The sequence below is a fragment of the Suncus etruscus genome, chromosome 3 (assembly GCF_024139225.1).
Source record: "Suncus etruscus isolate mSunEtr1 chromosome 3, mSunEtr1.pri.cur, whole genome shotgun sequence".
NCBI lineage: Eukaryota > Metazoa > Chordata > Mammalia > Eulipotyphla > Soricidae > Suncus > Suncus etruscus.
In genome coordinates this window covers 8,538,379-8,564,335 of record NC_064850.1, presented here as the reverse complement: position 1 = coordinate 8,564,335, position 25,957 = coordinate 8,538,379, and the positions used below count along the sequence as shown (strand labels likewise).

Below are 25,957 nucleotides of genomic sequence, written 5' to 3'. Positions count from 1 at the left end.
AAATGGTGGCATTATACTATCAAATAAACATTGACAATAAAGCAGCTCTCTAATTATCTTATTAAAACAAAGTACCACACTTGGGTATGACACTGAGATTAACTGAACCCCATCCTTCTCTCCTAAAAATAAAATTTAAAAATTAAATATTAGGAAAAAATCACCTTAATTACTGAGCAAGAATATCAAAATGTTCTCTTTTTTAAAAAGAAATACAAAAAATATATATAAGGTGATAACATCTGATACAAAAACTTGAAACTTTTTTTTGGTGGAGTAGGGTGTTGGAACAAACCTGGTAGTGCTCAGGGATAATTCTGGCGTATATGATGCCAGAGATTGAACCTGGATCAATCACATGAAAGGCAAACACCTTACTAGCTATATCACCTTTCAGCATCCGAAGTTCCAACTGAATAACTCAGAGCTAAACAGCTGTATACCCCTACCCAACTTCTGAGATCTGGATTAGGAGTATTTGTAAACCAGGAAATCCTTGTATTGATATGGCTACAGTGAGCAAAGAATTACAAACACTTCTCTAAGAGAACATATGCCCTCATGAAAAGCTGGCATTTGATCTCATATCTCTCTTACTGTAGGTCATGTGGAAAGACTCAAAGGAGAGCCAGTGGTAGAAGGATTTAATGAAATAACAGTTCTAAGCTATTACAATACATAGATGATGGATGGATACATAGGAAAGGGATAAGAGGATACATGGATGACTGTAAAGTTAATTTTAACAATTTTGACCATTGTGATCCTTCATAGAGATGCTTACAAAATTTTAAATCCCCATACTCCTGAAAAAAGGAGCTTCAAAGAGACAAATAGCATTATCAGGAGGTAATACCCAATGGTCAAGTCTTTAAAACACACACATACACACACACACACTACAGGAGCTGGAGTGGTGGTACAAGTGGTAGAACTTTGTCTTGCACACACTTTACCTAGAATAGATTGTGGTTTGATCCCCCAGTGTCCCATATGGTCCCCCAAGCCAGGAGTGATTTCTGAGCACAGAGCCAGGAGTAATCCTTGAGCATCACTGGGTGTGGCTCAAAAACAAACAAACAAAACAAACAAAAACCACACACACATACAACAAAACAGATTGGAGTGATTCCAGTCTGAAGAACAGGCTTGGAGTTAGGGGACAGAGTGGGCCACACCTTGCAGTACCCAGATGCAAGGTATACTAATAAAGACCCTTGACTTTATGTTTAGGACTCATTCCTGGTGGTGTTTAGGGGACTATCTGTGGCACCAAAGATTGAAATGGGGTCTGCCAGGTGCAAAGCAAGTGCCTTAGGCTCTGTAATTGTCTGGTTTCTAGAAGCATTAGTATTTTTTATTGTTATTTATTGATTGGAGAGTTAGTATTTTTTTCTTTGAATAAAAAGTTTTTATTTTATTTTTTTTGGGGGGGAGAGTTAGTATTTTTATCTAAAAATAATACAGGCCAAGTGATAGCTCAAAGGGATGAGTGAATGCTTTGCAAGTAAATTAAATCCCTGGCACTGAGGGCTCAATCTCTGAAGATTCAATCCCCGAACAACACTAGCAATGACCCTCAAAATCCAATCTGGGAGTACTCTGTGTGCTATGGGGCATTTCCCCAAACGAACAAAATGCAACTTAAAGGTTTTAATCTTCAAAATAAATAAAACAATTCTATATGCAAATCTTTTATAATTCTGACTGACATAAAAATTAATTTTGGGGGCCGGAGAGATAGCATGAAGGTAAGGCGCTTGCCTTTCATGCAGAAGGTCATCAGTTCAAATCCCGGTGTCCCATATGGTCCCCTGTGCCTGCCAGGAGCAATTTCTGAGCATGGAGCCAGGAATAACCCTTGAGCACTGCCGGGTGTGACCCAAAAACCACACACAAAAAAATAATTTTGATCAATTTACCTGCAATTGCTCAAGAAGACTTTCATGTAGGTGCTTGATTTCCAACCAAGGCTCCTCACTAAAGTTGGGGTTTTTAGTACACTCTAAAAGGTAATTTCCTTGAGATTTTAATTCCTTTATCAGGGATGTCAAATCTTGGGCTTTCTTGAGGAATTTCTTATAAATTTGGAGTTGAGCTTTCTTCTCCTGCAAACCATTCTGTAGTGCAAACCCCACTTCCTGCTTCCTTTTCAGTTTTGTCAGCATTAGTCTCAGATCCTCCTTACTTTGTAGATACTTCTCTCCTTCTAACATAAGTTTTTCTTGATGGCTAAATTGAACAAAATAGTTTACAAATGAAATGACATTTGAAAAATGGAGTGGGCTTTTACCTGTTATAATGCCATGCACATTACCATAAAATCATTAGAACAACACAAAAGTACCTTAATTTTAGACTGAGCAGAACAACATACTAAATTGCACTAGGGCTAACTCAGAAATCAAGAGATATTTGTAATATTACGAAATTATTGCTGTAACATCATCTGACCTAAGACTCCTTAATAATTTCTATTTCAATGAGAAATACAACTATATCCTGTTTTTATTTTATTTTCTTTTTGTTTTTTGGGTCACACCCAGCAGCTATTAGGGGTTACTCCTGGCTCTGTGCTCAGAAATCGCTCTGGCAGGCACAGGGGACCATATGGGATGCTGGGATTTGAACCATCATTGTCCTGAATCGGTTTTGTGCAAGGCAAACGCCCTACTGCTGTGCTATCTCTCCAGCCCCCTATTTATATTTTTTATATAAAACAAGTGTCCAATATATGGTTATGTAACTGGTTTATATGTACATTAAATTTAGTTCTGACTTGTTTATCTTCTTAGAAAAAAAGAAACTTTCATATTTTCTTCAAACAACATCATTTTACTTTGGTTTGTTTTTTTGGGCCACACTCAGTGGTGCTCAAGGGTTATTCCTAGCTGTTTTTAGGAATCACTCCTGAAGGGCTCAAGAGACCATCTGGGATGTCAGGGATTGAACCTGGATCAGTCGCCTGCAACACAAGCAACCTACCCATTATACTATCATCCAGTCCCCAAATAACATAATTTAAGATGTTACATAAATTCAGAATTTTCACCAGTATTGTGTCCGCTGTATTCAGACATTTAAAGGTAGGAATTAGACACGTAAAAGTATGGTTTTCCTCCAGCCTCTGATTTTGAGTCTATGCTTGTTCTGACTATTTGGGTGTGTTTCTTGTAGGCAGCAGAAGGCTGGATTCATTTTTTGATCCATTCTGCCACTTTGTGTCTTTTAACTGGTGCATTTAGTCCATTGATGTTGAGGGAGATGATTGTCATGGGATTTAATGTCATCTTTGTGTATAAGTTTGGTGTGTCTGTTGGTCTATCTTATCTTAAAGTAGACCTTTCAGCTTTTCTTTTAAGGCTGGTTTTGCATCATTTAAAAGTAGGGTGGTCTGGGACCGGAGAGATAGAATGGAGGTAAGGTGTTGGCCTTGCATGCAGAAGGATGGTGGTTCAAATCCTGGCATTCCATATGGTCCCCTGTGCCTGCCAGGGGCGATTTCTGAGCATAGAGCCAGTAGTAACTCCTGAGTGATGCCAGATGTGACCCAAAAATAATAAAAAAAGGATAGTCTGAGGGATTTGAGTGGAAATAAGCAATACTAAATGTATAATGAAAGGCAATGCCATCAAGAACTCTGGGGACTAAGACAGAGTACTTCAAATCTGAGCCAAAGAACTATTTCTTTTTATTTTTACCTTGACAATGTGAATGTCCCTGACATTACTGACTTCCCTCACAGTAAACGTCCCTGACATTTACTGACTAAGTAAAATAGATAGTTTATCCAAGTCAAGGAGGCTGAGAAGAAAACATATTTGCTGTGACTTTGTTAGGCAAGAAAGAAAAGCCACGTCTATGGAAGATGAAAGTCTTTACCTCAGATATGTGTTGGCTAAATGGACAGTGCTGTCCCACTGGTCCTGAATCTCAGTGAGGGCCTGAGGAAGTGAAGGAGCCATGCTCGCCTCAGCCTGACTCATGATGGTGTGGATCTTAGCGTCCCCTTCAGGTTTCAGTAAAATGATTTCCTAAATTCATTTAAAAAAATAAGATGTTATATCTCATTCACAATACTTCAGAATGTTCCATATGTTCTATCTTTTGATTTATAAGTCTGATACTGAGACACAGAGAAGATTGCAAAATTACCCTGTAACTACATAAATGCCCTAAAGTCAATGTTAACTTCACATGATACCAGACTTTATATCAAGAAATAGCTTCCAAGTTGACATGATTGCATATCTATTCCCCTTTTGATATTTTACTGCCTTCAAATAAATTATATGCCCCCCAAGGACTGACAATTCATCTTTTCTATTCCCTTCATTACTCAGCTGTATAGGTCATAATCTAAACACATTTTAACACTCTTCCCCAATATCCTATGTATGGTTTCTCACAGGAAAATGCACGTCCTTCATGTAAATTCTTCTGTATCTCACTATAATCAATTATTATTCTTCTGTTTCCTTTCCTTGCTCCCAAGAAACTCAACCCTTTTGGAAAACACTATTCCAGAGTCAGCCTCTCTGGAAAAACGTGTTGGCTTTAACTCCAAATGATTCTGAGTATTTCAGTAAGTCTCCCCAACCCTTCATATTGACCATTTCTTTCTCTAGCAATGTTTTAATTCTTAAATTTCAATTCTCCCAAGTTCCTCTTGGTACACACACCTCTGTTCCCTGTTATTTAAGCCTGTGATATTTAATGATTCTCTCCTTTGCTATTAAAGAGAGCTCAAGGAAGCTTGAGACTTCCTTGCCTTTTATATTCCCTAAATATGTAATAATTTTATGCACTAGACAATACATTTCTTTTTTATTTTTTAAGATAATTTTTTTTATTGATTTTTGGGTCACACCAGGCAGTGCTCAGGGGTTCCTCCTGGTTTTATGCTCAGAAATCACTCCTGGCAGGCTCAGGGGACCATATGGGATGCCAGAATTTGAATCACAGACCTTCTGATTGCAAGGTAAATGCCTTGTCTCCATGCTATCTCTCCAGCCCCTAGACAATACATTTCTTTGTCCAATAATTTAAGATCCATACAACCTATCCTACACCCAATAACTTATATGAACTACATACTCAGGAGAATTCGATTTTCGTCAGCTCTGCCCTTGACAGCTGAAGCCTCTGAAGTCTAGACATTTGTTTTGGGAGCACACCTGCAGATGCTCAGGGCTTACTCATGACTGATCAGGGATCACTCCTGGAGAATCCTGGGAGGACTATATATAATGTTGGGACTGAACCCAGTACAGCTGTGTGAAAAGTAGGTGCTTTCCCACCTGTACTATCTCACAGGCCCCACATTTTTTACATCCTAGCAAATTTCACCTGTCCCAGTTCATATCTATTGCTTTTATTTTAATTCTGTACCTGGTGAAGATGGACAGTAATGGGGAAATGCCCTACTAAAAATACTTTCTCTCGTCCATATACATTAAAATATTTTTAGGGGCCAGAGCAAATAGCACAGCAGGTAGGGCATTTGCCTTGCACACCACTGACCCTGTTTTGATTCCTGGCATCTCATATGGTCCTCCGAGCCTGATTTTTGAGCCCAGAGTGAGGAGTAACTCCATAGAGCTGCCAGGTGTGACCCCAAGACATAAACAAACAAAAATATTTTTAGATCCATCACAATACTTGGAAATTTATACATCTGAATTTCTTCAATGACTACATAGTGATGCTAAATAATTCCATTAAGAAACGCATCTTTTTTTTTGTTTTGTTTTGGTTTGGTTTTTGGGCCACACCGGTGACACTCAGGGGTTACTCCTGGCTATGCGCTCAGAAATCTCTCCTGGCTTGGGGGACCATATGGGACGCCGGAGATTGAACCCAGGTCCATCCTAGGCTAGCTGCATGCAAGGCAAACACCCTACCACTGCACCACCACTCTGGCCCCAAGAAACACATCTTTGTTTTCCTTAAAATTCTTTTCAGGGCCGGTGAGCTGGCGCTAGAGGTAAGGTATCTGCCTTGCAAGCGCTAGGACCACAGTTCAATCCCCCGGCGTCCCATATGGGCCCCCCAAGCCAAGGGCAATTTCTGAGCTCTTAGCCAGGAGTAACCCCTGTGCATCAAACAGGTGTGGCCCCCCCAAACAAAACAAAAAAAATTCTTTTCAAAATTAGAATTCACTCTATCCTCTAAATGTTAGTAATACCTTTATTTTTTGGATTCTTTCCTCAAGTGGCATACTGCCTTCAGAAGAATTCAACACCATAAGCGCCTCTTTAATCTCCGTTATCCACTGAATTACATCATGTGCAAGATCACTGAAGCTCTGATCTTCAGCAGAAGGTAATTGAACCTCTTCCTCAGAGTCACAAAATTGTCTTAACAATATCTGATATCTATCAATCAACTGTGTTGATTCCATGAGTAATTCTTCAGTAAGTCCACAGTCCTTCAAAGAGTTATTCAGTTGGGCCATATATTCAAATTGCTCCCTGCAAAGAGCAAAGTATCATTGAAAGTTTATAAGGAGCCATGACATCCTAAGAGAAGCCATATACCAAGAAATATATTTTATAAGAGATCAACTCTACCTCTTTCTAGCTATTGTTTGGTAAAAGAGGTCAGTTTTCTCTCCAGAGTCTTTCATTTCTTTCCATTTCTCTTCTTGACTTGTTAACCACTTACTCAGATTTCTGTGATCATCCTGGAGTCTAAAAGAATAGTATGCATATAAGAATATAAAATAAGTAAAAGAACTTTTCTCAGAAGGTAGGATAGGAAAGAATCATGGAAAACAAATTTTTACTAGATAGTTTTATTCTTTAGAGAAAATTTAATTTGTAACAATGAAATTTGAATAAACTTATCTGGGATTATCAAGGAATTCTATAAAGCAGCACACATATGAATCATAAAACTACACCATTCACTTCTTCCCTGAACGGTCCAACAGTCAAAACCAGGAGTGGGTCTTGAAGTTCCTAATTTATTTGTAAAATCTTTGTGTGCTATACACGCACTCTGGAGCTTGCTATCTGACATAAAGATACTATTTGAAAACACATGATTTAGCCAACTTTATTTCCTACCTCAGTAGCTGTTGCAAGCATTCCTCGAGCTCCTTTACTCGCACCTGGCAAACAGAATCCATTTTTTCTAATTCATCCGCTTCATTTACAATCCAGTTCTTCAGTTCCTTAACTTGAGCTTTGGGCAGAAGCTTCCTCACATGATTCAGTACAGTTGCCACCTGTTGTATTTTACTGTCTCTTCCTTCCAGAGTCAAGAAGTCCTTGAGAACGACAAAAATAGGTTTTCCTAATGAACTTAAATGTGGACTCTATCTCCTCCTGGCATTTTCCCAAGTCAGTAGAAAAATATGCCCACCTTTTACATATCTTACACCCAAGAAGGGTTAGAGATAAGGCTGACTTCAAAGGTAAATGCTCACAAGATGGTGATTTGGATCATTCAGTGTTTCCAAATATTCAATGCATTTGATCCCTGCCTTTCTGAGGACAGTGAGAGGCAAAATAATGCATTGCCACCATGAAGGTCAGGAGGAGTTAGGTCAGGAAAGTCACACATTCCCACCCTAGCTCTCTTCAACTTCTAATTACTTACTCCTTTCTAGTAATCAATACATAAGTGGAAGCTGACTATTTTCTAACTTGGTCCAAATGAGAATTTTATCATTTTATATTAATTACTGAGGTGTAGGTGGGCTACACCTGCTGGTATTCAGGAGTGACTCCTGGCTCTACACGCAGTAACCACTCCTAGAAGTACTCAGAAAACATATGTGCTGCGAGAAGTTGAAACTGGAGTCACCTGCATGCAAGGCAAGAGCCTTACCTCCTGTACTATCTCTGTAGGCCCCGAATCACAATTCTATCTTAATGTTTATCTTTCAAGTTTGACCATCAATTGCTGAGGCCCATGTAATAGGAAAGTTAAAGGGGGAAAGGTTGGGACTTAAAACTTAAAAAATAAAAAAAGAAGAAGAAAGGTTGAGTTTATCAATAAAGAATGGAATCAAAGAAAGGTATAAAACAGTATTTTTGTCATATATAAACTTGAGAACACAATTATTATCAAAACTAAAATGCTACCTTATGTTTGTAAGTCATGGTCCTTTAATAAAAGAAATATTTTTAAACCTAAAATGCTATAAATTAACTCTGACGTGATCAATACTTTAAGGATGAGATATAGATGTCTCAAGTGCCTTCTCAGCACTTTGTCTTTTATTCCAAGCAATCCTCCAAGACTCTTTAGCTAATGTTATATTCAATTTAAAAAGCAATTTGTGGAAGAAGAGGAGAGGGTGTATTTAAAATCAAAGTCAGGATCTCATACATGCAAGGCAGCTAATATACCAGTGGGTTATATTTCAGGCCCCCCAAAACAATTTTTAACCCAGCCCCCCAAAAACAACTTTTTAAATAAATATGCCAAAGAAATAAAAGAAAGGCATGAGGCCTAATTCAATAAAATCAAGAGAATTTAAAGTGTATTTTAAAAATTTAGATACTATTTTGTGGGTATCCCCTCCCCCAACCCATCTATCCCACCTGAATGATCAGAACTGCCTACACCTGGAATGGGTAGAGGAGTCTGCAGGGGAGGGGGAGAGGGATGAGTTGGGGGAGGGACACCCACATTCTCCACTACCCACCCTAGGGTACAATTATTTGGACAATAATTGATTAGGGCAGGATCAGTAAGATAATAATCTTATGGAAATGTTTGCATATATAACACTATTTTAATGCAATTGTAGTCTCCAACAAAAATCGAGTTAAACAGTATCTTAGAACAAATGCAAAAATCCAGATTTATTTAAGGCATTTTCACCCTTCCTCATGACAGAGTTTCAAAGGACTTGGGGGAAGAGCTGGAGTGATAATACAGATTGTAGGACACTTGCTTTGAATCAGTTGACCTAAGTTCAATCTCCAACACCCCATACAATCCCCTGCACCCTCCTGGGATGATCCCTAAGCACAGAGCCAGGAGTAAGCCCTGAACATTGCCAGATGTGGCCACAAAACAAAAATAATCAATGTACTTGGAGGAAAGACAGGTTATCTAGAATATTATTCTTTTAGTTTGTTTTATTTTGTTTTGAGTTATGCACAATGGTGCACAGGACTTGATCCTAGCTCTGCATTCAGGGGTCACTCCTGCAGAGTTCTAGGGATAATATGAGATAGAACCTGGGTCTATCCTATTCAAGGAAAGCACCCTACCTGCTGCACTACCTCTGTAGTCTCTGAAATATTTATTTTTTTGTTTTTGTTTTTAGGCCACACCCAGCAGCACTCAGAGGCTACTCCTGGTTCTGCACTCAGAAATCACTTCTCACAGGCTTAAGGGGCCATATATGCCAGGGATTGAACCCGGGTTGATCATGGGTTGGCTGCATGCAAGGCAAATGCCCTACTTGATGTACTATCTTTATATAGGAAAATTAGTAAGTCAAAGAGATTATTACTCTGTCTACTAAAACACAATTGTGTGTTTAAAGTATCTTAGTTTTAATGAATTCCAATACAAATCTATGTCTTACGGAAAGTTTCTGTCGCTTTTGTTCCAAACTCTTTTTTGTTTCCGATGATTCAAAACACTCTTCAAGGCTCATTTTCATGCTGCTGAACCAATCATTAAAGTTTTTGCACTCATCTACAGGGGACAAATTGTAAAAATGTCACGTTTTTTTTTTTTTTTTTTTTTTGAGGAAGACTTGGTACAACCCTCTAAAAGGAGAGATTTTGAAATGTTCTTCCTAAGCCATCAGCATAGCTATATGCAAAGTGATGAAACTTAAACCTCCTTTCCAAATACCCAAAATGCACAAACCCTTGCAGGTCACTCTGTTCTGGGCAGACAGATCTTGGATAAACACTAGTGACCATCCTGCACAAAATTCCACTAGAATTTTGGTTGAAAGAAATCAATGCTATTTCTGTCAGACATAGACCAGTGAGTGAGCCCCACCATCCCCACAAAGACTTACTGACAATATTACCTTAAGTCAAATTTGTCAACAATTTCTAAGTGAAACTTAGATGAATTAATCTTTTGGGGATTTAAGTCACTGGCCATTCTTGGGGGCCACTCCCAGATCAATGCTCGAGGTTCATTCCCAGAGATCTTGGAGACCATGATGCAGTTTATGCCAAGGATTGAACTCAAGGCTCCTGCCAGCCATGTTTTGGGTTCTAGCCCTCTGAGCTATCTCCCTGACCCCTGAATTAGCTTTTATGTTTACTGTATTTATTCAGTCTCAAAGTTACAGAAACACAGGAAGAAGAATTCTATACTCACCATTCAGTAACTTAGAAAAGTGATCTTGTAAAACACTTTTTTTGGTATTAAATAAATCACTGACACTTTCATATTGCTTTTTCAACTCAGAGAGTTCAGGAGTCAGACAACCAATCTGAGTCTCAAGTAACATCATACTGTGCTTCTGCTGCAGAATTTGCTGTTGTATTTCCTAAACAGATAAACAAGGAACACAATGCATATCAAATCTCAAGTGTTTTCATAACAATCCAGAAGATTTTTTTCTTAGCAAATGTACAATACAAAGCAAAAGAATAATTATTATATTCACAAAGCAAGTCAAAGGTTAAACTACTAAACCAACACAAACTGTTTTTCTGAGTTCTTAACCCATTTTTTCCTTCTTTTTAAAATATGACTATTTTTATTAAGAGGCCAAGGTTAAAATAAACAGTGTGAAATAAATCTGAAGTGGAGGAGAGAAGCCACTGGGAAGTACCTCTAGTTTAGTAAGGATCTCCCAGCTGTCGGAAGGAGACAGAGCTTTTAGGAGAGACTCGGTCATTCCCATCTGGGTCTTGGCTTGGTCAAGATCCTCTCTGAGCTCAGCACTGCTGCCACTGAGGACATCGTCATAGTTGGAATCTCCTGTTAAAGTCATCTTCACCCAACCTAACTTCTTCAAAATATAAGACTGCATGATCTGAAACCATACAAAATATAAGGATTGCCACGAACTTTATTCCACTCAATTTTTTAAGACAACTTTGTTGTCAGATTATGTTGACTGAGTCATTGCAAAAAATTAAATTCTTTAAAAGTATTGTTAGTTTCTCTCATTCTCTAAGCATGTATGAATTTTTTTCAGGAATTTTTTTCAGACAACTGAAGAGAGTATAAAATAATGAGGCAGGTATTTTTTTAAAGTACTGAAAACAAGGAAAATAAAGTTTGGAGGGAGAAAAAGAAAAGAATAGCAGGAAGGAAGGAAGGAAGGAATAAAGGAAGGAAGGAAGGAAGGAAGGAAGGAAGGAAGGAAGGAAGGAAGGAAGGAAGGAAGGAAGGAAGGAAGGGAGGGAGGGAGGGAGGAAGAAAGGGAAGGAGGAAGGAAGGAAGGAAGGGAGAGAGGGAGGGAGTGAGGAAGGAGGAAGAGAGGGAGGGAGGAAGGATGGGAGGGAGGGAGGGAGGGAGGGAGGGAGGGAGGGAGGGAGGGAGGGAGGAAGGAAGGAAGGAAGGGAGAGAGGGAGGGAGGGAGGGAGGGAGGGAGGGAGGAAGGAAGGGAGGGAGGGAGGGAGGGAGGGAGAAAGGGAGGGAGGGAGGGAGGGAGGAAGGAAGGAAGGAAGGAAGGAAGGAAGGAAGGAAGGAAGGAAGGAAGGAAGGAAGGAAGGAAGGGAGGGAGGGAGGGAGGAAGGAAGGGAGGGAGGGAGGGAGGGAGGGAGAAAGGGAGGGAGGGAGGGAGGGAGGAAGGAAGGAAGGAAGGAAGGAAGGAAGGGAGGGAGGGAGGGAGGGAGGGAGGGAGGGAGGGAGGGAGGAAGGAAGGGAGGGAGGGAGGGAGGGAGGGAGGGAGGGAGGGAGGGAGAAAGGGAGGGAGGGAGGGAAAGAGGGAGGGAGGGAGGGAGGAAGGAAGGAAGGAAGGAAGGAAGGAAGGAAGGAAGGAAGGAAGAAAGGGAGGAAGGAAGGAAGGAAGGAAGGAAGGGAGGGAGGGAGGGAGGGAGGAAGGAAGGAAGGAAGGAAGGAAGGGAGGGAGGGAGGGAGGGAGGGAGGAAGGAAGGAAGGAAGGGAGGGAGGGAGGGAGGGAGGGAGGAAGGGAGGGAGGGAGAAAGGGAGGGAGGGAGGGAGGGAGAAAGGGAGGGAGGGAGGGAAAGAGGGAGGGAGGGAGGGAGGAAGGGAGGAAGGAAGGAAGGAAGGAAGGAAGGAAGGGAGTGAGGGAGGAGGGAGGGAGGGAGGAGGGAGGGAAGAAGGGATTGGAAAGGAAGGAGGAATTTTTAATAAAAAAAAGAAATCATGCAAAGATTAATTTAATAACACTTCTCATTTTATTTTTAAAGAGTCATAATTCTGGTTATTAATATTATTTTAGAAATGGTATAGAGACTTATTATAATCTCCCAACAAAACTTATCTTACCTGTAATTCAAGAGGTATTTCATTGCTTTGAAGCAGGCATTGTATTTTGGACACTCTTTTAGAAAATTCAGACGGTTTTTGCTCATAGATCTTTAATTCTTCCTAAAAAACATAATTTTAATTAAAAGTACATTTTTAAGTTTTCTGGTACCTGGGGTTATTAGTATTGCTATTATACAGAAACAGAAAGATTGGTTGAATTTCTCCTAATGACTTGCTTTTTATCAGAAATTTAGGGTTTTTTTTTTGGGGGGGGGTCACACCTGGCAGCGCTCAGAGATTACTCCTGGCTTTAGGCTCAGAAATCACTCCTGGCAAGCTCAGGGGACCATATGGGATGCCGGGATTCGAAGCACTGTCCTTCTGCATGCAAGGCAAATGCCTTACCTCCATGCTATCTCTCCGGCCCCAGAAACAGGATTTGCATACTCATATGCCCTCAGGGGTCAGAGAAATATTAAAAGTAAAATAAAGCATTCCTGGCTAGACCATAATAGAGACATCCAGGCTTGTGCCACAGGAAGATGCAGGGCTGCCTAGAGAAGGCAAGTCTCAGGTATGTACAGAAACCATATGAAGACCCATTTCAACACACTCAGTAAAAGTCATTCACACACTCCATAAAATATTTGCAGAGGACCCACGCTCTGACAGGCCAGAGTCTTTAATTTCAGATTTTTCAAACAGCTATAGGAGAAATTTAAGGAACTCAGTGAAAATTCATTTATACTGAAAGAATATAGTTGTGCGCCTCATAGATAGAACAGAGGTTAAGGTACCTGCCTGGCTAATCCTCTTTCAATCCCCAGTATCACATCTGGCTGGTCCCTGAGCCCCTGGAGAAGTGATCCCTAAGCATAAAGCTAGGAGTAAGCCCTGAGCATTGCTGGGTGTGACTCAATTTGGTCCCGCTTTTCCCAAAAGATAATTGTAGTCATCATATACCAGAATCTGATACATTGCCACACATTGTGAATTTTTTTCAAATAAGTAAAAATGACTGAACTTTAAAGTGAATAAATGAGAAGACCAGAGTTATAGTATGATAGGGGAGACATTTGTCATGCATGGAGCCAATTTAATGCCAGGCATTATTCCCCAAGTTCCCAGTACCATCCCTGGCACCCTTTATGGCCTTTCAAGCCTTGCCAGCCACTTGAGGCTGGGGTGCTGATGATTTTCCAGGCCACTTCAGAGGTAACTGGGGGCTCTCCAGGGCTGTACCCAGCTGAGGACCAATGAGTGCTGGGAATGAACCAGTATGCACCCTAACCTGTTTATTATTTCTTCTGCCCCCCAGGAAAGAAGTTTTTAAAATCAGATGTAAACAGACAATTAGAAAAGATTCTTTAGGTAATTTTTTAAGTGAAACACGACAGCTCCACCAGCGTGCAGGCTTTGCGTACAGGGCTACATCCCCAGTGCTGCATGGTCTCCTGGGAACCTCTAATCAGAACCCCTACGCTAAAAGCTAGTGGTAAAAGAAAACAAAAATGGAAATAACCTTAATAAAAAATAAAAATATAACTTTAATTTTTTCCCCAATGGCAAATTCCGAGATTAATTATGGTTTTAAAAACTAACCTTTGAGACAATTATTATGATGTTGAAATTCAACCTTGACTTTTAGCGATCTTTTTTAAGGACTGTTTAATTCAATTACGAGGGCTGTTTTAAAGAATGTCCTATAAGGTTTAACGGTCTTCAGGCTGTTTTTATGAATACCTATTTTTATAAATAAAGTTTTATGGAAGTCCAACTGTAAGCATTTCTATTTGCTCTATAACTGACTGACTGTTTCCATGATACCAATAGAGTTGAGTGGAGTGGAGGAACGTAACCAAATGATCTACAAGCCTGAAATATTAAATCCTTTGAGCAAAAGTTTGTCAATCTCTGAGCCTATACTCACCACTTAGAAATAAATAAACATTTAATAAGACTTTGGAAAAGAGTTTCTTATTCCTATAACACCATAAACCTCTTTAGCAGTCTCATGAATCTTATAGATTTGTTACATAATGTAATTTTTTAATTAATTCTTTGTTTTGGGGCCACACCCAATGGATCTCAGAGGTTACTCCTAGCTCTGTGCTCAGAAATCACCACTGGTAGGTTAGGGGGACCATATGGGATGCTAGGAATCAAAGCTTGGTCTTTTTTGGGTTGGCCGCGTGCAAGGCAAATGCCTATCACTGCGCTCTAGCCCCTGTTACATAATAATATTTAAAATGGAAAACATTATGCAGGCTTATAGAAGAAATTATATTGTATCCAATAAAATATTTAAAAGAATTAACAATTTGGCAATATATTTTTTCTACCATTGATAATATAATCAGAACCAACAGTGAACCTACAAAATACTATAACTTCAAAGTAGTTATAAGGTTAACCATTGCAATCACCAAATAATGATTAGAAATATTTGAATTTTGGCTTTTCTTTCAAGGTCATTTTCTCCCTTCAATACACCCAACTGTGCTTGAAGCTTACTTCTGGCTCTTTGTTCAGGGATCACTCCTGGTGGGGTTTAGGAGACTATATGGGGTGCTGGGGATTGAACCCAGGTTAGTTGTATGCAAGGGAAGCATCTTTTCTATTGTAGTATTTAGCCTCAATATTTGATTTTGGTATTAACAAAGTCACATATAATGTTCACCATACTTTGTTGACAAAATTCTTCATTGAAACAAATAATTCCATTTTAAAGACTCATTAAAATAAAGGTAACCATTTTTCTTACATGAGATAATTTTATTTATAAACCCTTTTGGTGTCTCTGAACCCCAGTAAGTAACATCAGCTAACATATTCCATAATACTACAAAGAAACAACTAAATTATGTCTCTCTCAAGACAAAATAAAATAAACGATTTCTTTGTAATTTCTCTACCATTTCATAAAAGCAAACTCAGTGTTAAAATGTCAGCTGAATACAAAAAGAGAATATTTTATCTCTGCTAAATTACCTTAATATTTTCTTTTTCTTCTTCAGTCAGTTGAGGTAATTCTGGAGAACTTAAATTTTGCAAGGCTTTATCAGTCCACTCGTCGATGCTATTTCTTAAGTTATAAAGTTTTTCCCATAAGGCTAGAGCCTGGCTAAGATTTTCGCAGTAGTTTTCTGTCTTCTCATTTATCTAGCATAATGAAGAAATAGAAAAGTAGCTCTGAAATTCTATAATATTTCAATTAGTGCTGAATCAATAAAAAGTAAAAAAATCCAAATGTTAATCTTGACCTTTGACCCAATAATTAAATATCTGAGAAGATATTTAAATTCAAACATAATAGTTTGAATAATTAAATATTAAATAACTAAAACGAATTATGCCCACAAAGGTCCTAAGAAAATAACTTGGCTAAATAACTATGAAAAATATGCAAAACTCAATGTGGCTTAGTCATTAAAAAATAGATCAAAATCACGGAAATACTGATTTAATAGCAGCTGAAGAAAAGGAGGATGCAAAATTAATAGTCAATTGAATACAATTAGGAAAAACAAGCACTAAGAAAAATACATCAAATGTTAATATGATGATGTTTCACAAAGCATTATTTGAAAATAAAAAAATTGTGACTGGCTCTTCAAGTCGTATGTTCTCCCTTGAAATATATCCCACTTGTTTGTCTCTATGCTTCTTTATTAGCTTTTTCCACTCTGGAGAAGCTGTTGTGTCTCTTTCTCTCCACTTACAGCTTTCTTTTATATTTGTTTTTGTTTTGGAACCATACCTGTCAATGCTCAGGGGTTACTCCTGACTCTGCACTCAAGAATTGCTCCTGGTGCATAGCGTCCCTGCTATGAAATGAAAGGGATTGAACCCTGGTCGGCTATGTACAAGTCAATTACCCTACACCCATTATACGATAGCTCCAGTCCTTCCCCTTATATCTTTTTAAGTAATTTCATTTTGTTTAATAAAAACTATCTTGCTTTAGAAAAAGAAAGAAAATATTTTTACTTCTTTCATAAAAAAATCAGAATTTTTTAATTGGTAAAATGTACAAAAATCATTGTCTTATTAAAATCTATGTAAGATTAAAATGTCGGTTTAGGGTTTGGAGATAGTTCAGGAATTCAGGATAGGGGTGTGTTCATCAACTACTTCCGGGTTGGAGCATTACAGCATTCCCAGATCCTTGCATTAAAATGATTACTGAGAATTGCCATTAAGGGCACCCAGACATTCTGAGCCCTACTTGGGAGCACTCTACGTGCCATCCAAAATGTTACCTTGAATTGCTTAATAATTTGCTTTATTCTGCAATGAAAATTTTATATAATGCAATTTTTTCTTCTCCCAACAAACTTCTATTCCCTACAAACTTTGATTTACTACAGCATATATGCAATTGAAAGCAACTGCCTTCTAATTTCTAAATCACAACAAAAGTATCTTTAAAAAAAAATCCATAAGGGGCTGGAGTGGTAGCTCAGTGGTAGGGCATTTGCTTTGCACATGGCTGACCCAGGACAGACCTCAGTTTGATTCCTCCAGTGTCTCATATGGTCCCCCAAGCCAGGAGCAATTTCTGAGCCATAGCCAGGAGTAAACCGTGAGAGCCACTGGATGTGGACAAAAATCAAAACAAAACAAAAAATCCATGAGTTGGGGCCAGAGAGATAGTATAGAAGGAAGGGCATTTGCTTTGCACATGGTTGACCCAGGTTCAATGTCCAGCACACCAAATGGTCCCCCCAGTTTCACCAGGAGTGATCCCTGAGTGCAGAGCCAGAAATAATCCTTGAATATGTGTGGCTCAAAAAGCAAAAAAAATAGTAATAATTTTTTTAAAAACCAAAGGGTCACACCTGGTGGCACTCAGGGGTTACTCCTAGCTCTGAGCTCAGAAACCACTCCTCCAGGGCCGGAGTAGTGGTGCAAGCAGTAGGGCATTTGCCGTGCACGTGCTGACCTAGGACAGACCATGGTTTAATCTCCTGCATCCCATATGTTCCCCAAGCCAGGAGCAATTTCTCTACGCATAGCCAGGAGTAATCCCTGAGTGTCACTAGGCGTGACCCAAGTGTGTGTGTATATATATGTATATATATAGCTCCTGGCAGGCTCGGGGGACCTTATGGGATGCCGGGAATCGAACCACTGTCTGTCCTTGGTTGGCCCCCATGTAAGGCAAATGCTCTACTGCCGTGTTATCTCTCTGGCCCCATCTACTGGTAGCTTTTTGTTTTATTTTGTTTTGTTTTGTTTTTTGCTGCCCATTTCAAATGTTAGCCAAATATAATTCTTAAAATTGTTTTAGAAAATTAATCAAAATATTTATTAACAAATTTTATCATAAATCATAATGTCATAAAGATATTGCTATTAAGTACAAAATTAAGCAGACTCTACCTTCGAATAGTGCTAGCTATCAGAATGAAGTTAATTCCCAAGTCATATATTTGAATAATTTTATAATCAATGCTTTTGAACATTGTAATTAGGGGAAAGTTATAAAAAAGATACAATGAAAAGATCAAGTTGATTATTATAAAATAACATTTATAGTTATCACTTACATCAAGCCATCTATCTACAATAATATTAGCCTCTTTCTCAAAAGGAGGCTCTTCAAATGTTCTCATTTTATTTAGATAAAATTGAAGATTTTTGCAGATCTGGTTAATCTTGTCTACACTGTCAACGTTTTCATTAAATTCTTCTTTGACAATTTCAATCTGTAAAAAAAATAAAACATAATTATCATATTTGTCTATATCATATTTCCATGATCTGACACATGAGATGAAAAACATAAGAACCTCAATTTTACCATTGTGATACATAGTTCCTTTGTACTTAACAAAAACTATTTAGAATATTTTTTTAGGTTTTTGATTTTTGGGTCATACTCAGCTGTGCTCAGGGGTTACTCTTGGCTCTGCATTCAGAAATTCCTTCTGGCAGGTTTGGGAGGTGTGTGAGAGGGGAAGGTATGAGATACTGAGGATCAAACCTGGGTCTGCCATGTGCAAGGTAACTGCCTTACCTGCTGTGCTAATCGCTCCACTCTCAGGTGATTTAATGGTAGACCAACATCCAAACTTCACCCCACTGTTTAGAGAAATTACATTCTAAAACCACTTTTGTCCAAATAAAATAAAATTTCTATTTTTACTTTATATTGATTTTGGAGTCACCCACACCTATCAGCACATAGAAGCTATTCACTGTTTATTACTCAGGGGTCATTCAACATGGTTGTCAGAGATATGGTGTCAAGAACCTACCCCAGGTTCCATGTATGCCACACATATACTCCATACTCCAGACTATGAAGCTCTCTCTCCTGCACCTGGAACACTTTTATACCATTAAACAGAGCCTACATCCAATGAGATTCTAAAACACCTATATAGGGATAGAAATAAAGATTATGGAGAATCGGCAAAGAAACAGACACGTAGTCCAATAAGGAGATTTAACGAATAGAGAAAGGGTTCCATATACATTCAACTAATTTTGATCAAAGATGAAAAAGCATATCGGTGGAAAAGAGAGCTGCTGAAGCCACTTGACAGAGAAAAAACATGAGCTCAAGTCTAACACCTTATTCAAAGTAGAATCGCAAAAACGGATGAAGTAAATGTTGACTATAAACAACTAAAACTTTTAGGGTAAAATTAAAATGGGAGAGTCTTAGAATAGTACTAGGCAGACTTCCTAGACTTTGACATCTAAAACATAGTCTGTGAAAGGAAAGCATTGGTAGAGCTGGAGAGAGAGTTCAGGGGTTAAAGGGTCAAAGGTTCAAAGTGCTTTGCAATAGCACAGCAGTAGGAACAGACCCCAGTTCGAATCCCAGCGTCCCATAAGAGCCTGCCAAGAGCGATTTCTGAGCACAGAGCCAGGGTAACCCCTGAGCGCCACAGGGTGTGACTACCCCCCAAAAAAAGTTTATTTGGCATGGAGCTGAATTGATCTCCAGCACCATATAGCTCCCCAAACATAGCTGGTGTGTCACACACTCCCACACCAAAATCAACAAACCCAACTTCTTTAAAATTAAAAATATTTTCTCTGATAAAGATCCTAATATTAAGAGTAATGAAACAGTGACTTACGCTTTGAGAGAAAATATTTCATTGTGACACATCTGATGCATGACTAATATTTAAAAGAGACTTCTTTTGAGAAAAGATGCATCACCAAATATGATATAGGAATATCAAACAAGCAAAAGAATTAGCATCCATATCATAAGCAACTAGGAAAATGCAAATTCAAGTCATAAGGTGGTACATACTACTGTACCTATCAAGATGACTAAAATTAAATATAGTGACAATATTTAATGCTGGCAAGGTTGTAGAAAAATAGCATATTCTGATAGTACACTGATAGTAGAAATGTGAAAATTAAAGTCACTTTGGAAAAGTTTGGCAGTCTTGGACATGTGTCTGTAAGAAATAGAAACATGCTCACACCAAACCCTCCACCAAATATTATTGTCTAAAACACTCAGACAACAAACCATGGGCAGGGGTAACCAAACTATGGTACTTCACATCATGAGATACAAATGAGCAAAAAAGGAAAAACAAAACAAAAAAAAACAAAACAATGTAATAAGCAAAAATCTGAATGAATCTCCAGAGAATTATGCTTAGTGTAAAAATTCAACTGCTAAAATTTACATAATTTCATCTTTTTTAAAAAATAACTGAAACCAACTACAAACATGTTTGTAATCATGGTGTCTAAATGAAGATATTAATTTAAAAAATGATTTCTGAAGTAATAAAATTATAAAAAAAAAGAGAGAGAGAAAAGATTTGTGGTTGTGGGAGAAGAATGACTGAAGAAGACAGGACTATGACATATTTAAAAAGAGAAATCCAGAATAATCTTGGAGGGATATGTTGACTGAGTTGTTATAGGTAGGCCTGATCTCAGGGTTGACCTCTGGAGTCTTCTCAGGATGGGACTAAATCGACATCCAAATTCCTCTAGCATACAAATAGCCCAGCGCCACAGCTAATGTTGTAGAGACACCAAGTGGCTGAATTATCCACAGCTTCTGGAGTGCACAGTTGCCTATACAACATCGTTCTGTAGTCCTATATGATTTTACCAATGGGAAAATTTAATAGAAGGTATGCAGGAGCTTTCTCTATCACTTCTTCTGAATGCATGCTTATGTACAAATTATCTGAAAATAAAACATTTAATTAAAAAAATAAGTAAAAATTAAGGGCCGGAGTGCAGGCGCTGACCTAGGATGGACCAGTTCAATTCTTTGGCGTCCCATATTGTCCCCCAAGCCAAGAGCAATTTCTGAGTGCATAGCCAGGATTAACTCCTGAGTGTCACCAGATAGTGGCCAAACCTGTATCTGTCTTGGGTTGTTTGCATGCAAGGCAAGTGCCCTACCGCTGTGCTATCACTCCAGCCCCTAAAACCTATCTTTAAGGGGAGGGAGGTTTACTTCTGCTTCCTGAATGGATGTTTATAGATTTACTGACTGAGCTGAGATAGATACAAACCACGTGCTTTTAGTCTGAGTTCAGGACTCCTGGGAGTGTAATCAGTTTTCTTTCAACTAAATAAGAAAAATATATCACTAGGCATGTATGTCCTTTTTGAAAAAGTATTTTTGCTTTGGTTGGTTTGGGCTTTGGGGGCCATACCCAACATTGCTCAGGGCTTCTTCTGGAAAGTCCCAGTGGACTTAGGGGACAAAATGGAATACTGGGGATTGAACTGGGATTGGTTGCATGCAAGGTAAATACCCTAACCACTGTACTATCTATATATAGCCCCATCCTTATCTTTTTTTAATGTAAAGAACTTTACTGCTCCACTGACATAAGATACTGGGAAAACAGAAAAGAAAGAGCAGAAAAGACGACTTTTAAGCATTGGCAAGAATTGTGGGTTTTGTTCTATGATAAATGAAAGTAGTAAAACAAAGGAAGCCAGGCCCACTCTGACAGTTTCCAAACCCTAATGGCCCCTGACAGTCTTGTGTAGTTTTACTTTTGCACTTCTGCCTTTCATTAAAGCGAGTGGACACCTGACACCATTCACTAGATAAACCTCCGGCTTTCGGCTTTCGTAGGTCTGAAAGGAAGAAAGTTCTCAGTGGGATCCTCTTTCATTCATTGATATCAAGTGTCATGGCAATACATGTGTAGAAATAAGTGGGTGATGGATGGGGCCAGCGAGGTGGCGCTAGAGGTAAGGTGTCTGCCTTGCAAGCGCTAGCCAAGGAAAGGACCACGGTTCGATCCCCCGGCGTCCCATATGGTCCCCCCCAAGCCAGGGGCAATTTCTGAGTGCTTAGCCAGGAGTAACCCCTGAGCATCAAAATGGTGTGGCCCGAAAAACCAAAAAAAAAAAATAATAATAATAATAAGTGGATGATGGAGATAAGACCCAGTCATCACAGAATCAACTGAATGTTAACAAACACTACTAAAATTTGCTTTCTTCAGACAGTTTAAAAAGTATCCAAGAAAATAATAAACACTACTTCTTCCATGCAAAGTAATCTTATTTTAGCAAATGATTTTAAGTGCCCATAGGACAGATACCATCTTAGATACAGATTTCTCAATATAACAACCTGGACTTTCATATGTTTAATAATGGAACTACAGTTATTTTATTATTTTGTTTGGGGAAAAATTTAATAGAATTAAATATAATTTAATAGATGCTGGAATTCAAACTACTGTCCATGCTGGGCTTCGTGCAAGGCAAATGCCCTACCATTTTATTTATATTTAGTAAGATGCTACAAGAAACCTTGTCCTCTTTAATGCAATGGTACCCAGGAGGCAAGACCTTTGAAGGTGAGAGGACAGAATTAAGGCATTTAATAACATCTCTGTTATTAACACAGAGAGTTGCTTTGGCTGCTGCATTGTCTAAGGACATGGCTGACAGTCCTCTATGATCTAGGAAGTGAATTCTCATTAGATGCCAAAGCTATGGGGATTTTTATTTTATATTTCCGAGTTTCATTTCTTAGATAGCTCAACTGGTAAAAAGAGAACTGTTGATTTCCCAGTGTCTAAAACTATGAAAAATAAATTCCTGCGACGGATAAACCATCTAACCTATGATTTTATTAAAAAAAAAAACAAACAGAAAACTGAATAGACTCACAGATTAATCCTGGCAAGTAAGGTGTGACACAACAAACATCTAAAAGTATGTGGAAGTGGCTTTGGAAGTGGGTAATGAGTACAGCCTGCTTTGAAGTGTTGAGGTGTGTGTTAAAAAATACTACATTACCATGACCATTATTAATGTACTGTGAATGAATTCTAGTGAGAACTCAGAAGAAAAAGAAAACTACAGAAAGTCTCAGTACTGAAAGAGTGAAAAGAATAAGAGGGGGAGGGACATAAAGAAGAATAGGGGAGAGAAAAAAGAGACAAAAAGAGAGGAAAGAGGGGCCAGAGAGATAGCACAGTGGTAGGGCATTTGCCTTGCATGCAGCCAAATCAGGACAGACAGTGGTTCGAATCCCGGCTTCCCATATGGTCCCCTGAGACTGCCAGAAGCAATTTCTGAGCGCAGATACAGGACTAACCCCTGAGTGCTGCCCAAAATCCCAAACAAACAAACAAACAAACAAAAACGAGAGAGAGAGAGAGAGAGAGAGAGAGAGAGAGAGAGAGAGAGAGAGAGAGAGAGAGAGAGAGAGAGAGAACAGAAATAACTCCTGACTGTTGCACTCCTTTGGGAACTACATAAAATTTTAGAAAATAATGACATCTAGTGTCCAAAGTTGTTACTCTTCTCAGATAATGAAGTGATCTATGAGACTGAAAACAGACCAGCACTTTGATAAAGAAAAGTGTGTATTCCCTCCATCCACGCCCTTGCATTCTATAATGAATCCTGAGGTTCCTTGCAGGTTAGAGGTCAGCACAACAGTTACAGCCAGACCCAGAGAACAGCAGGGCAAACCCAGACTCCGGCACAGTCACCCTCAGAGGCAAAACCCACTTGGACTCACCTCGGTTATTCGTTTTCTCAGGTTCTCCTTGCCCATGTACGAAGACTGAAGGGACATGGCACTTTCTTCTTTTTGAATCAAGGATGTCAAGAGACTTTTGAAGTTCTGGTATTGTTTTAACAGCTCCAAAACATGATCGCATTGGTCAATGCTATGAAAAGAGAAACAAGAAACTATGGTTTGTGTGTGTGAAACTATGGTTTGTGTGTGTGTGTGTGTGTGTGTGTGTGTGTGTGTGTGTGTGTGTGTGTGTGTGTGTGTGTGTGTGTGTGTGTGTAAGTAAATCTACTTTGAATATGGTAATAGTAAGACCTTTATTTTTCTTAAGGGGTATTCCACTCCAGTGAGGGGAAAGTTATTGAAAGAGTTTTCCTTGGCATTGTTTCATCGTAGTTTTAACATTTTAACCCAAGAAAAGGGGCACATAGTTTTATCTGGAAAACAAATGGAATAAATAACCATAGACTACTATTTTCTCCAGCTCAGTATGAAGTTCTCCGGACAGAGTTCTGTAACGAAGCATGGGATTCCAAACCTTTAGACTCAGTGTCTTGAGTTCATCATTCTCCAAAGACAATGTGGACACCAAAGCCACCTTGGCACTACTCTTAGGGACTGTTTCCATGTTAATCTAACAATTCCCAGAATGTTTATGGGGACGACTACTCAACTCATTCTAGATTCAGTTATTTGGAAAAAAAGGAAAGCAGTTCAGATAATGTAGTAGTTAGGACACCTAGGTTCTGATAATGGCCAGGTACTTGCCATGTCACCCTAGATAAATAAGTTTAGCTGCTTTGGACCTTGATTCTTTCCTCTGTAGAGCCAAAGGAGAGACTGCATGAGACACAGAAGATGCATAGAGTGCCATGAAGAAAGCAAAACTTGATGGAGATCTGTACTGAAAGTAACAGCAACAGGATGCAACGCTAAGAAAAATGTCAAGAGATTTACAAGATTTATAAGGAAAATGTAAGAGATGGGTTCCATGGAAGGGCTCCTGCCTGGAGTGAGAAGCTCTGGGGTCCATCGCTGACCATAGCCCACCTCACTGACTATTATTCCCAGCACTGGCATTAAAGCACACATCTGTATCCTGGCACCTCAACAACCATGATCCCATGACACTGAGCTTTTTAGGTAAAGGGTAAGAAAGTGAAGGCATGGGTGAAAATTGTCCAACAAAATCACCATTCGAGGGCTGGAGCAATAGCACAGTGGTAGGGCATTTCCCTTGCTGCAGCCAGCCCAGGTCAGACCCTGGTTAGATTTTCAGCATCCCATATGGTCCGCCGAGCCTGCCAGGAGAGATTTCTGAGCCCAGAGCCAAGAGTAACCCTTGAGCACCACTGGGTGTGACCCAAAAACACAAAACAAAAACCAATCACCATTCGGTTTGCTAGCTTTGATTTGTTTGGGGGCCATATCAGGCTCTGTTCAAGACTTACTCCTAACTCCAAACTCAGAGATCACTTCTGGCAGTGTTCAGGGGACCATATGGAATGTTGGGGATTGAACGTGGGTCTCTCTAGTATAAGGCAATTGCATGATTCACTAATCCCACAAAAATTGCCATTTGGGACTGGTATGCAAAGATTGCAATGTGCTTAGAACTTTTGAATTTTGCCAAAATTCTGCAGGGAAGAAGGAAACTCTTAATAATACTGTATCCATGCTGCCTATAAATTATATATATATATATTTCTTAATACAAAAGAACATGCAAATTGAAGAATGAAGTAGGAGGCCCCTAAAGAATAAAAAAGGAAAAAAGGAAACAAATTCTCTCCTTAGAATCTCCAGAAAAGAATGTAACTTGATATTAGGATTTCTCATTTCCAGGCTATAAGGTAAATTGTGTATGTCTTTAAGACAGGAGGTTCCTGGTAGTTATAGCAGAAATAGAAAACTAATACCGAGGGGCTGATAAAAACTTTAAGTCAACTGTGTATTTGTTATTCCTCCAAAATAATCTCTTTAATTCACTCTGGCTATGATCCATGATCCCAGGTCTTGCATAGACATGGAAAGTCTAGGGTGTTGTATTTCCACCATATAAATTTCACAAAGTTCTTTGTGCTAGAGACAATTTCCCATGTTGGGAAGAGTTCTTTTGCCTTACCAGTCAGTGATAGAAGCTTTCGTATTCTCCCACAAAAGGGCTGTATTTCTGCAATGTTCACTCAGAGCGTGTTCTCCGTCATCTTCAAATTGTAGAATAGAATCAGCCAATTCTTCTAAGTATTTCTTCTCTTTTTCATATTCATCTAGGTCCTTATTCAGTCTCATTAATAATTTTTTCCTTTATTATTAAAGAAAAAAGTTTGATAGCCAATTTGACTCGATACAAATATGGATAATTCAGGGAATAGGTTATTTTGTCCTTAGGCAGTTTATGCCAAAATCCTACAATAGTTCTATCATGGAATTCAGGAAATTATTTGCATTACCAGAATACTAATATGGTCTTAAAATATAATATACAATACCAGAAGTAGTACACACCTGCAAAGGGTGTATATACATGGCACATGAGAGAAAATAGAAGAAGAGTATGTATAGATATGAGGA

The 25,957-nt window shown here is 38.9% G+C and overlaps 1 protein-coding gene across 1 annotated transcript in view; it reads right to left on the bottom strand.

The window, feature by feature from the left end:
* The window catches only part of SYNE2 (spectrin repeat containing nuclear envelope protein 2), a 273,877-nt gene that overhangs the window by 189,607 nt on the left and 58,313 nt on the right, over positions 1 to 25,957 (bottom strand). The window contains exons 24-36 of the mRNA XM_049770287.1: positions 25,509 to 25,688; positions 23,387 to 23,537; positions 17,934 to 18,092; positions 15,373 to 15,543; positions 12,400 to 12,501; positions 10,772 to 10,975; positions 10,312 to 10,483; positions 9,554 to 9,666; positions 7,071 to 7,273; positions 6,573 to 6,692; positions 6,188 to 6,473; positions 3,883 to 4,034; positions 1,923 to 2,232 (exon numbers count right to left, since the gene is read on the bottom strand). Of these exons, the coding sequence (XP_049626244.1) occupies positions 1,923 to 2,232; positions 3,883 to 4,034; positions 6,188 to 6,473; positions 6,573 to 6,692; positions 7,071 to 7,273; positions 9,554 to 9,666; positions 10,312 to 10,483; positions 10,772 to 10,975; positions 12,400 to 12,501; positions 15,373 to 15,543; positions 17,934 to 18,092; positions 23,387 to 23,537; positions 25,509 to 25,688 (2,323 nt within the window). The remainder of the gene's footprint in view (positions 1 to 1,922; positions 2,233 to 3,882; positions 4,035 to 6,187; positions 6,474 to 6,572; positions 6,693 to 7,070; positions 7,274 to 9,553; positions 9,667 to 10,311; positions 10,484 to 10,771; positions 10,976 to 12,399; positions 12,502 to 15,372; positions 15,544 to 17,933; positions 18,093 to 23,386; positions 23,538 to 25,508; positions 25,689 to 25,957) is intronic.